General features: G+C 36.5%; 2 protein-coding genes across 5 annotated transcripts; one reads left to right on the forward strand and one right to left on the reverse strand.

The window, feature by feature from the left end:
- Window positions 1–385: 385 nt before the first annotated feature.
- LOC106168721 (centrosomal protein of 57 kDa) lies at window positions 386–6,912 on the reverse strand. 4 transcript variants are annotated; one of them, XM_087015232.1, is made up of 10 exons: window positions 6,729–6,912; window positions 5,751–5,949; window positions 5,158–5,340; window positions 4,706–4,947; window positions 4,455–4,532; window positions 3,263–3,469; window positions 2,699–2,916; window positions 1,919–1,966; window positions 1,644–1,788; window positions 386–1,295 (listed from the first exon to the last, which is right to left on the reverse strand). In XM_087015232.1, exons 1-10 carry the CDS (start codon window positions 6,747–6,749, stop codon window positions 1,047–1,049), a joined length of 1,590 nt encoding a protein of 529 aa, XP_086871358.1. In that variant the 5' UTR covers window positions 6,750–6,912; the 3' UTR covers window positions 386–1,046. The 4 variants fall into 4 exon arrangements, with proteins under 4 accessions (XP_086871358.1, XP_086871354.1, XP_013403342.2 ...); XM_087015228.1 differs by having other exon boundaries at window positions 5,748–5,949; XM_013547888.2 differs by lacking the exon at window positions 1,919–1,966.
- Window positions 6,913–7,021: 109 nt separating this feature from the next.
- On the forward strand, window positions 7,022–12,257 carry LOC106168723 (uncharacterized). The gene is made up of 9 exons (XM_013547893.2): window positions 7,022–7,216; window positions 7,732–7,796; window positions 8,035–8,095; window positions 8,337–8,492; window positions 8,782–9,254; window positions 9,577–9,657; window positions 9,831–9,984; window positions 10,278–10,379; window positions 10,808–12,257. The coding sequence occupies exons 1-9, from the start codon at window positions 7,136–7,138 to the stop codon at window positions 10,895–10,897; spliced, it is 1,263 nt and encodes a 420-aa protein (XP_013403347.1). The 5' UTR covers window positions 7,022–7,135; the 3' UTR covers window positions 10,898–12,257.
- The last annotated feature ends 101 nt before the right edge of the window (window positions 12,258–12,358 follow it).

Genomic DNA, 12,358 nt, shown 5'->3' on the forward strand with positions numbered 1-12,358 from the left:
GCTACCAATAACGTTGTATACATGCACATATACATTTTCAGTGGCCGAAGATTCATACCGACTTTGTTTTTCTACCAGAGCTCCACATCATCTGTGTCTTTTTCATTCATTCTTATCACTGATTCCATCACATTTTCTTAATTAAAAAGAAGAATTAACAAGAAATATCTCAAGGCCTACATGCAGTTTAATTGCAGAAAAAAAAATCCAAGTCATATCATGCACTTAAACAGTACAACTCACACTAGAAAATTATTTCATGGTTTTCCAGGTCATTCATGTTCACACAATGGAAATTCCAACATGGCGTTTTAAATGCTCTATTCTGTTGGGAGTAGCGTTCTTTATGAAACCTTTATTTTTTTCTAAAATCAACAACATTAAATTCTTCAACATATTGGTTTATTGTGTTCATTTATCAGTAATTTTACAAAATTGTAAGATCTTCAGTTTTGCATTGATACACAATCAGTAAGTAGAACTATTTTTGAATAAATGTATGATGACAACATAATATATATATAAATCATAAAATTATACTGGTTAATCTACTATACACACAAACATACCGTAAACAGCAAACCTGAGAAGGTCGTATGAATACAACAAATAAAGTTAATGTAAAAAACCACGGTTAAAATTAAATATGCATTAAAAGAGCTGGTATGAACAATGATGGTGTTGTAAAATGAGAGGCTGTATGGGGATAACATGCTGTACAATGTCCTGCTTCTGCTCTTTAGCACCAATAGAACAGGTTCCTTCTAGACCTTAGGCTTATTGTGTCAATGATCCACAAAATGTGAAGATGAATATGTGGTCTTTTCTTTCATATTGGTTCATTTAATAAACATATTATAATAACATTTTTAAATCCTATCATTTTTGACTATATCTAGGAGCATTAGATTGTTGCATCTCCACGGAAAGTGCAGGCAAGGACTACCAACTTTACAGGACAGTAAACTGACACTTGCAAGTATATAAAAATTGAACTATGATATAATCTCCATCCCTCCATGCTGCTCATATAATCAAGTAGGAGCCTACTCCCAGCTGAGATCATCTTTCCTAAGAGAAGTCTGTAATTTCCTCATGTCTTTTAACAAGTTCAGTGCTGCCCTGGTACCAGCAGTGGGGACTGCGTGGATTTTCCCAGCACCGTGGCCCTTGGTCTTGATGGTGGTGGTCACCTGGACCTCTCCGCTGCTGCTGCCATTGGCCGTGTACTGGGACGGAGGGGCCGACTGTGGACGGGGCTTCTTCTTCTTCTTTTTTAACCAAAGTTCTTGCAACTAAAAACAGAGAGAAATAACATAAGAAAATGAATGCATAATAAATTTTTTTTTAGTTTCCTAGAATCATCAAATTCATGCAACCCTGTGAAAATCTGTCTACAGCAGAATTTTACAAACAACATTCAGGTTAAATTGACAAGATTTGAAAATACTTATTGACAAATTGCTTAATTATCCAATTCAAGCACTTTTCAAGGACAAAAATGCTGGAATACAAGCCCCTTTCAAGGTTATTTGCAATTTCAGGTACCTTTAAAGGCCACAAACTGAATTCAAAGAGCAGAGCTATATCAAGCACTTTCCAAGGCTGTATGACCCCCCCCTCCTCCAGTCAGGTCAACTTACATTTTCCTGGTGTTTCTTCAGCCTTGCAATCTGGTCTCCCTTGGCCTCCATTCTGGCCACAAGGTGGTCCAACTCCCTCTCCAAGTCCTCCCTTAACCTGTAGTCCCTGGCCTCATTAATCTGCTTTAACAACTCCTGGTGTTCACTGTAAACACACAATAACACATTAATATAACAAGTTATAACCTGTAGACCCTGGCCTCATGAATCTGCTTTAACAACTCCTGGTGTTCACTGTAAACACACAATAACACATTAATATAACAAGTTATAACCTGTAGTCCCTGGCCTCATTAATCTGCTTTAACAACTCCTGGTGTTCACTGTAAACACACAATAACACATTAATATAACAAGCTATAACCTGTAGTTCCTGGCCTCATTAATCTGCTTTAACAACTCCTGGTGTTCACTGTAAACACACAATAACACATTAATATAACAAGTTATAACCTGTAGTTCCTGGCCTCATTAATCTGCTTTAACAACTCCTGGTGTTCACTGTAAACACACAATAACACATTAAGATGATAAGTTATAACACACAATAACACATTAAGATGACAAGTTAACACAATAATAGACCAAGATGAGGTGTTTCAGGAAGAAAAGTGAATTGTGTTTAGGACTTTGGGACATTGCACACTAGTACTATGTACTATATACAGAGGCATAGTATTCTCTTCTCTAATAACAGTAATATTTCCACCACAATGAATATGATTCTTTGAGAGATGTGGCAACTTTTGAAATGCTCTAAGAGAACATCACTTTGAATATACTTAGACTGGGTTCCCATGCCTAGATTGATCTAACTGGATCTACCCATCTCCAAGGGGTTTCTCGCTAATTTGCTTTAAGCTTAAACGGCTTATATATTTGGCACACCTACCAAGTCACTAAAGGATAGTCAAATACCCTTTAACAGCTTCAGTGGGCGTGCCAGACATCTAAGCTGCTTAACTTGATAGGAATTTAGTGAGAACCCCCTTGGAGATAGATCGATCCAAAGTTAGTATGATAGTCTTTGGGAATGGTCTCTTAGCTCGACTCACAAACTCATCTGAGCAAACTCATCCTGTAGCTGCACCATCAGCTCCGCCAGGTCGCCCTCCTCACTGCTGCTGCCAGTGTACGCCGAGGATGCACTCGCTGTGCTCCGCCTCACCAAGCCATTCTTCCTGGCTGCAGCACACAGAGAAGGATTGTGCTTCTTCATCAAGGAGAGGACCTGCTGGACATTAGCACCTAGGGCATGGCTGGGGGTCACTGCCTGTGAATGAGGAATACAGTAAAGGATCAGATACCATTTGTTACACATTACAGTTGAGGACATTACACTGACAAACCTGCTTCAACAAATTATCAAACAGATGTCCATAAACACTCAATTCACACTGTACATCACAAACGTTTTGCATTGAACAAGGACTAAAGCTTCCTTTGAGCTTTTCTCCTTTTCAACAAGGAGTTTTTTTCTGAAATGATTGTGCTCCACATTTACTGGCATGACTGCATGGCAATCATCAAACTTCTGTTGCTAAACCCATTGTATCCCAATGTTTTAGCAGCAGAATAATAAATGAGTTTATGTCTATCAAATATCATGTTTTATATACTTTTCCTGCCACAAAAGGAATTTCATTCAGGTTCAGCCTGTAGTGGTTCGTGGGGTCAACGGGTGGTTTTTGTGAAGATGCTGTGGATTTCTTGGCTGTTGTCTTTTTCTTTTTCCTCTTTGCTGTGGGTTTGTGGTCCTCTGCTCTGCTGTGCTGAGGGGAGACGGCTTCCAGAAGGATACGGTTTGTCTCGGCTGCTGTCTGGAGCTGTAAGGAGATTGAACTTGATATCAAACTGCTGTCTTAAAGAGACAGTATGACGGATAATCACAGATTTAAATTCATTTTAAACAGCCTGTGCTAATATCTAAAGTCATTTTCCATCCCTTGATGAAGTGACTACTTTGTGCTCAAAAACTTCATTATTTTTTTATTCGTCCTTATAAAGTGATGATGCAAGGAGTGCGCAGCTTGTAAATGAACACTCGGATCACTATGTGCTAGAAATTGCTTGGGACCCAAAGAAAATTTGCCAATTGCATTCTCTTGCACCACAATCATGTATACGATTCCTTTAACTGATGTAAGTTATATGAAATAAAAAGCAACTAAAATTTCAGAGCACACACAGAGAAAGGGGCACATCCATGCACATAATTCTCAGTCAACCTCACCATTTCTAAAAGAATTATAATATTATTGTGCAAATACCAGGCATAACCATCTGGTGCTACTAAAATCAAAACATTAAAAGAATCATAATTCAGTCTGTAAACAGGAAGACTTTCAACTCATCTAGAATATTTTCATGTAACAGAAATCAAAATTAAGCTAACAGCAATCGGTGGAAAAACAGGGAGAAGCAATCCACTTCAGCAGCTATGGTAGCCTGTTATACAGTCAATGATACACACTGGAAGATTATTTACTCTATTAATAATCAAGGTCTGTCAACAGGATGATGCGAGGTATCAAAACATTTTTCTGTCCTTCAAACATGCCACTTAGTAACAGACTGGTTTACCAGTTTTCTCCAATGATCCACTACATATGCATAGCTAACCTGTAAAGTATCATTTAAATATGACTGCATATTTTAGTTTCCTCTCTCTTTCTCTTAATATCATAGTATGTAACAGATTACTTCTTCTGATATGAAATATATTTTAATGTATTTTTTCTGCTGTCACAATGACACAAAATGTAATGTAGGAAAGCGCACCATCTGTTGCTACTAAAATGCAGACATTACCTCTGCAGCTCTTTCTTGAATAAGTTTTCTCTGGTGTTGTTCTTCTTGTAACCTTTCTTCCAAACCCCTAATCTTATTCTGCAAATACCAAGCATAATCACTTAGACAAAACAGTCGAGATCAGGTTATTCATTGGAAGTATTTAAAGAATGGTTTACTAATGATATTTACTGACCAGTTATATTACCATTTCACTTCTCTGTATTGCTATTTAAAAGCAACCATGTCTCAGTATTTGTCCACTACATTACCTCAGCTAGAGACTGTGTGGCTGTTAATCTTAGATGTTCTCTCTCCAGCTCTGCAATCTTATCTAACTGTGACTGTAAACCAGCCTGGAGGTCCTCCTCTTTCCTCCTGTCCAGCATGGTGTGTCTGTGCACCGCCATTTCCTTGTCCTTCTCTGCATTCTGGACCATCTTCCTCATGTATTCCAGCTGTTTCTCCAGCAGGTTGCATCTTGATTCAGCTGCAGTCAGCTGGGACTCCAACTCTGATGAGAAAAACACAGGGCTAATACATCAGTTGATGTCTACATTGAAAGTTCAATCTCAAATAGTTTCTTTTGCATATCTGTTCTAAATATGACACAGACAAGAACTGATGTAGAATAAAAGTTAACAAGTAAAAATAAAATTAAATAAAAAATTATAGATAAAAAATCAATTTTAAAAATTAATGAAAAAAAATAGCAATACAATACCCTGTGATTGCCTAGAGACAGCAGTTGCCGTGGCAGCATCCTGTGTCATTTGCTCCCTTTGTAACATGTCTCTGTAGCGGGAGGTCTCCGAGGCCAAGTTCTTTAAATTGCCCTCAGCCATGGATCTCTCCAACTCTAATTTCCTTATCTTATCCTGTAGGCTTTTTAATGCTCCCATCACACCTGGTGAGTAAACATAGTAAACAACAGAAATAATTTCAAATTTTATCATTCAATGATAAAGGTTTATAGTGCACATGACACATACATATTTGCTAAAAGGAATAAATTTACTTAAGACTTTTTTCTATCCTTTAGTGACCCTTGCCAATCAACAGTTAAAAGTCATTTCCTGAGATTTCTCTACTGTGGAAGCTTCCACGTTATTTATTCTACTTTTGTTTTCTTATTTTATTTCAAAAGATCTAAGATTCATATGAGTATTACATATGATAATAAAAAACAAAATATTATTAACATGGAAGAAATTCTGTGGAATAGCTCCTTAGTGAGCAGAACACTCAACCAAGCAGGAGTCTAACCACGTAATCTGAAAAGAAAACTCTCCCCACAGCACACATTGTACTCACTACCTTGCCTATCATTCTCAGGCAATGCTGACACTGGTTTTGCAGGAGATCTGGTGTAATCAGTATTGATGAAGGGTCGAGTTGGTGGATACTCGCCATGGACAGTGGATGTATCATCTACCATTGACCTATCTCTGTAATTTGTGTACATTCCTGGCCTCAGGGGTGACCTATAGCTTGAATATGCTGCTGATGGTCTCGTCTGAAATACAACATTAAAGCAGACAAATTGAATAGTAGGTGCTTTTACAGTATCTCCCCCCACCGTCCACCTAGATTGCAGGGGCGGATCCAGGGATACTTGAAAGGGGGTCCATGGATGTGAAACCCCCCCCTCTAAATCCGCCACTGGATTGAGTCTGATTTTTACTAGCTGAAACTAATTCAGTTATGTGGTGACATGGACTTGACGTTTCTTGTCAAAACATCTCAAGTTAATAATGGATTGCCATATATATCATTTGAAAAACAGCGATATTGCTCAAAGTCACATTATTTAGAAAAACGCATGTAAGGGGAAACTGCAAAATTATCATTATTGTCATCACATAAAACCTACCTAATTTCTTCACGATTTTCACTTGAAGTTTATATATATATATATATATATATATATATATATATATATATATATATATATATATATATATATATATATATATATATGCTTAGACAATCAATTGTAATTTGTTGTCGTGACTTAATATTACAAAGTTCAGCGCGATAAATTAATCGTAAATATTTTAAAATATGAATGTTTTGCCTGACTTAAGGTGTTTATTGTATGGAACATGAACTTATAAAGAGAGTAGCGATGCGCCGGCGATATATGTGCTTTTACTCCTCTAGGATTTATCTTGGATTCTAGTACTACAGTAGTAATCATGTTCGTTTGAATGTAATCTAATAATCCAACAACAAAACAACTGCAACTTCAAACTTAATAATCGCAAAAAATGTTCCTGTATTTTAAAATCTTACCGGGCTATAAAGACTAGCCATAGCTTGTCAGATTCTCAAATCACGCAGCTGCATACGTACTGTTACAACAAGGTTCAACAACAACACCATATCATAACATCCGGGTCCTCGGGCCGCGACTGGATTTGAATATGAAATTTTCTGATTGGACAAAATGATTCAGTAAGATTAAAAATTCGCAAAGGCAATTTTTATAGAAGATTATTATCTCAGTTATTGATTTTTCAAATAACGTAAGAAAATCCGAATAAATCTGCCTTGTTTTTCGGTGTCTTTATTGCAATGATTACTTCTCCCATCTTGCAGTGCGTGTGACTTCCGGCTATTAGCATCTCGTATCCAAACTTACGACTTGAGTGAATTTTTCTGTAATTTGACCGTTTCCATGCATTGCTGACTTCACGGTTATGGCAGCATTATTTGCATGTACTAAGTGCAACAGCAGGCATCCGTTTGAAGAACTCTCTCCCGCAGATCAACTTTGTAAAGTGAGTTCAATCTCTTTCCACCTAGTGCATTTGCCGAAAACTGAGGCAGTTGGTTACGTCCCTTTGTCTGCTCAGTAGATGTTATCTGTTTCCCCTTGAAAGTAATTCAAACCATATTGAAACCACTCTTAAAGTGATCCTAGAAAAATATCTGTATCAAAAGCCTTAAAATGTACAAATCGCTTGGTCGTCTGTCGTTGTTAGTACTAAGTCTTAATTAAATGAATGCAACGGTCTTCACTGCAGACAGTGCAGTGCATTTCGAAAATCATTGTATGTTTACATTGACTAGTAAGTGTGATTGTCCAGTCTTTATAACCATCTTTACAAATTTTGACTGTAATCTTCAGGTTGTTGATCACTAATATGATTTTGTTTACATTGATAAACAGTTCTATATGGATGTATGATACTGCATATGGTGGCAGTACTAGATTCTCTCTGAAATGATGTTCTTACCACATAAATTCATTTTCTCAGATTGATGTACAGTTGTATATTATTATTCTTTTCAGGAATGTCGTAATGCTTACCCTACTGTAAAATGCACCTATTGTAGGGCAGAGTTCCAAATAAAAGAGTAAGTATGTGATGAAATTGAATCTTAAAAAAAGATTTCACTCCAGCTCAGTGTTGTTTTTTACATTGCTTAGAATCTCTTTGCTTTAACAGAAAACCAAATGCAAGAACTTAAGCTAAATTTCATTTTAGCTTGTGAAATAAACAAACAAAATGAACAAAAAAAAAAGAAATTAAAATTAATGAATGAAAATATAATGTGATAGATTTAAATGTTCCTTTAAAACTTATTCTTCCAGTAAGGGAAATACAAATTCTATTTGTAAGAAGTGTGCTCAGTGTGTCAAATCCTATGGAAAGGCAAGTATGCTATGCAGCTGCAAACTAAATGTGATTCAGTGACTGTAGAAATAAATTTTCAAAAAAATACCTTTACCCAACATCATAAGGTGAAAATTACTATTTGTACAAACAATGTACCACTTTTTAATACTAAATTTAATTTAGCATGAAATGCATGTGAATACACTGTAGGTAAATCTTGTTTTATTATGTTAAGTTCAAAACGTACTTTAACCAGAGATGTGTGGTGAATTTTCAGCCTACAACTTGTGAATACTGCAATATCTTGGCTGCCTTCATTGGGAACAAGTGTCAAAGATGTGCCAACTCTGAGAAGAAGTGGGGCTCACCTCAGACCTGTGAGCAGTGTAAACAGAAGTGTGCTTTTGACAGGAGTGATGAGGCCAAGAAGAAGGTACAGGAACCCAACACATTACACTGTAACTCATCCCTGAGATGGGTGATTTTAGAAACAAACTTCTTACACTGTTGTTGAGAATGAGGATTTCAGAAACAAAACTTAAATACTGTCGCTTGTTCTTCAGATAGATGATTTTAGAAATACAAATTTTACACTGACATTTATTTTTTGTAGATAATTAAAAGAACTGAATGGGTGCAAATACATACATACATACATACATACATACATACATATTTTAAAAAATTAAACTGAAAAAGATTTTTAAAAATTCCATATTTAGGTGGATGGAAAACTCTTGTGTTGGCTGTGTACTATGGCCTACAAAAGGGTGCTAGCTAAAGCTAAAAAGCAAAGGCAAGAAAATGGACGTACAGACACAAATTTGTTGTCCAGTGTAGACAGTCAGCAGAGTAGTGGCACACCTGGTTTATTAGGCAGCACGGGTACACCTGCCGATGTTAAGAAACTCACAGACAATGAAATGACTCCTAAGAAAGAGAAATCCAGTAAAGAACCTCATCATGAAAGTAGTAGTACGAGTAGCAGTAAACATCATCATCACCACCACCACCATCATCATCGCTCTCACTCACGGGATCATAAGAGGAGGAGTAACAATGGTGAGAAGGTGAAGGAAAACAAAGATCACCATCATCATCACCACCACTCTTCCCATCATCACAAACACAGTAAAGACAGCAAAGATAACAAGTCACATGCTGAAAAGTCCAAAACTCACCATGGGAGTGAAAAGTAAGTACCACTGTGATAGTTTTTAAGGCAGTACGTCTATTTTCTCAGTTGATGTTTATTATCAAGGTAACAGCACAGAAGATGGTCCATGTTATCATAATAAAGTTTCCTTTTAACATGACTCCATCTGTCTCTCTCTCAGAAGTTTAAAGTTCAGGCCAGTGGAATCAGATATCATTTTGATCATACACATCTGGATACTGTGCTGCGATAGTTTTACTTTTGGTTGGTGTTGGTTATTTCCATTATAGTTCCCAGAGTCGGGAAGTTTTTGCCTCTTTATTTGAGTAGTGAAAAAAGATTGATCTTACCTTTTATTTAGATCTCACAACCAAGAACAACATGGAGGCAAGAAACCTAAATTGGAAAGAAATGCCTCAAATGGTCTGACTCCAACAAAGAGGTATGTGTTTTAGTGGGCTTCCTTTTAAATATTTTCATTTTCAAATTGAAAAGTAATGCTCATTTGATCCTAAAAAATGCCATTTTTGTAATTTTTGAGTTTGTCCTTTAAAGTAACTCCAGTCTATAAACAGGGTGTACCAAAGAAATTCCAAGGAGTCTGTTTGGTTCTAGTTTGTCCACTGTGGCCAGTACAGATGACCATGGCCTTGGAGACCCTGCCAGCTCAGACAACATTGTGGCTCTGACGCAGCTGCGCGAGGAAGTGGAAATGCTGAAAAAGCAAATCCAGCAGAAAGACCAACAACTCCTGGAAAAGGAGAGGAAGGTAGGGCCTTTAACAAAATTTGGCAATCAATTGAGTTGAAACAATTATAAGTTAATTGCTTACACTGTATCTCTATTCAGTAAGTGATAGGTGCCTTGTTAACGTTTCTGTTAATGCATTGTTAAAAATGTGCTAGAAGTAGATTTTGTTGTTTAAAAGCATCCATTTATATAAAAGCATTTTCTTCTTATAAAACACCCGTGTTAAAAGGAAAGAGGAAAGCAGTGAAAACTTGATAAGCAATTCACTCGCTGTGTCTTGTACACTATGTAAACAAGCTTCTGTATTCACAGATGACTGATCTGAAAGCTAAGAACTTTGAGGTGGAGAAGGAGTTGAGGAGCAAGATTACCACCATGCAGAAACAACAGGAGGAGGCCACTAATCAGATGCAGGTCTGTATAGTGTAGACTTGATTCTATCTGGTATAAATCAGAAATCTGAATTTTGTGGAGTGGTTTTTGACTTTAGTGACCCCCAGACCCTCAGTCATATGACTACACACCATTTCTTTAAAAAAAACTGATTTTTTAGCAGGAGTGATTCATGGTCAGTCTTCTGTCTTGGATAATTATGTACCAAGAGTGATCACTGGTTTTACTATTTTAAAGAGCTTCCTAGTAGAATTTAAATTATGTTGATACCAAGGCATTTTCCATCATAGAAATTACTAAGCATTGTTGATAATGGGTTTTTGCATGTGTATTTAAGGCAGTCCATAAAATCATTGACTCAACTTTAAAGATGTCGTAGTATCTGTTGTAAACTTCCAAAGTCTCATAATTCAACATTTCCACCTAAAAGTTCCTGTTTTATTCTGCAGGCCAAGATACGACAACTCCAGAAAGAAGTAACACAGCTTCAGAAAAATAAAAAGATATCTTCTAGTGCTGTATCAAGCCCAATGGTTTAAAACTAGAAGTTGATAAAGGGTGAAACAGAGACATTTTATTTTTGATCTTTATAGAATTTTGAAAGAATTATCCTCCTGAACTGATCAAAATCATGTGGGATAAATATGAAACTTCTTGCAGTTCAGAAATGTGTGTTTGCTGTACAATTGAAAGAACAAGGAATAATTGGATATAATTACATGAGAGAAAGTGATCTGGTGTATAAAGTGTGCTTTAATAATCCATATTGAACTTTTAAGGATGTCCAGTTTACCTTAACATCCTTTTATTGAAGTGATTGTTATAGTGCATGAGTTTTCTTTTTAACGTGCAATTCCTATGAAGCCCAGAGGTGATCAAATGGTGTGTTATACCAACAGCTGCGTGGATACTGCACAATACTATGCATTATACCAACAGCTGCTTGGATACTGCACAATACTGTGTGTCATACCAACAGTTGCTTGGATACTGCACAATACTGTGTTATACCAACAGCTGCAAGGATACTACACAATACTGTGTTATACCTACAGCTGCCTGGATACTGCACAGCACTGTAAGTTATACCAACAGCTGCCTGGATACTGCACAATACTGTGTTATACCAACAGCTGCCTGGATACTGCACAATACTGTGTTATACCAACAGCTGCCTGGATACTGCACAATACTGTGTTATACCAACAGCTGCCTGGATATTGCACAATACTGTGTTATACCAACAGCTGCCTGGATACTACACAGTATTGTGTCTTATACCAACAGCTGCCTGGATACTGCACAATATTGTGTCTTATACCAACAGCTGCCTGGATACTGCACAATTGTGGACATATCCTTTACTTAAAGGCCAAGGACAAGACTGGTTCTGTTGTAAGCATGTGCATTATATTTACGTTTTGTTTTATAGCACCTGAATTTTTGATGTAAACTTTATTGGATTGTTCTTGATAAAATGTTTGTAATGTTATACTGAAAGAATATTTATTTTCAGCAAGTCAGAGTAGTTTGAGAATCTGTTTTAAAGCTGAAGGCTGATTTAATATGTGGCACCTTATGACTAAATGAAGACATTTTATAATTTTTTAAGTGCTTTTAACAAGAATCCCATGGAGACATTCTATACTGACATCTTATTTAATTGTATATATATTTGATTATATATAGCATGATAAGACGAGTACGTCTTGAAAAAATAACCTAATTTTATTTGTAGAATTTAAATTATGTTGATACAAAGTCAAAAAGGTGCATGCTGTTTTCACAAGTCACTTTCCCCCAATTCCTTTATTAAATGTACAGTTCATGGGGAGTGATCATTGTGAAACATTTATAAATGCTCCTATCAACAGAAATATACCTCTAGTATAGTCTTGATGTCTTGTGTAGTTATTTTTCTGTCGGCTAAGTTACTTTTCACTGCAAGCATTTAGCCAGAATCAGTGTGGTGGCTCATTTCAATTTAGATTCTATTTTGG

The sequence above is a fragment of the Lingula anatina genome, chromosome 1 (genome assembly GCF_051362555.1).
Source record: "Lingula anatina isolate TDL-2025a chromosome 1, LinAna3.0, whole genome shotgun sequence".
Classification (NCBI taxonomy): Eukaryota; Metazoa; Brachiopoda; class Lingulata; order Lingulida; family Lingulidae; genus Lingula; species Lingula anatina.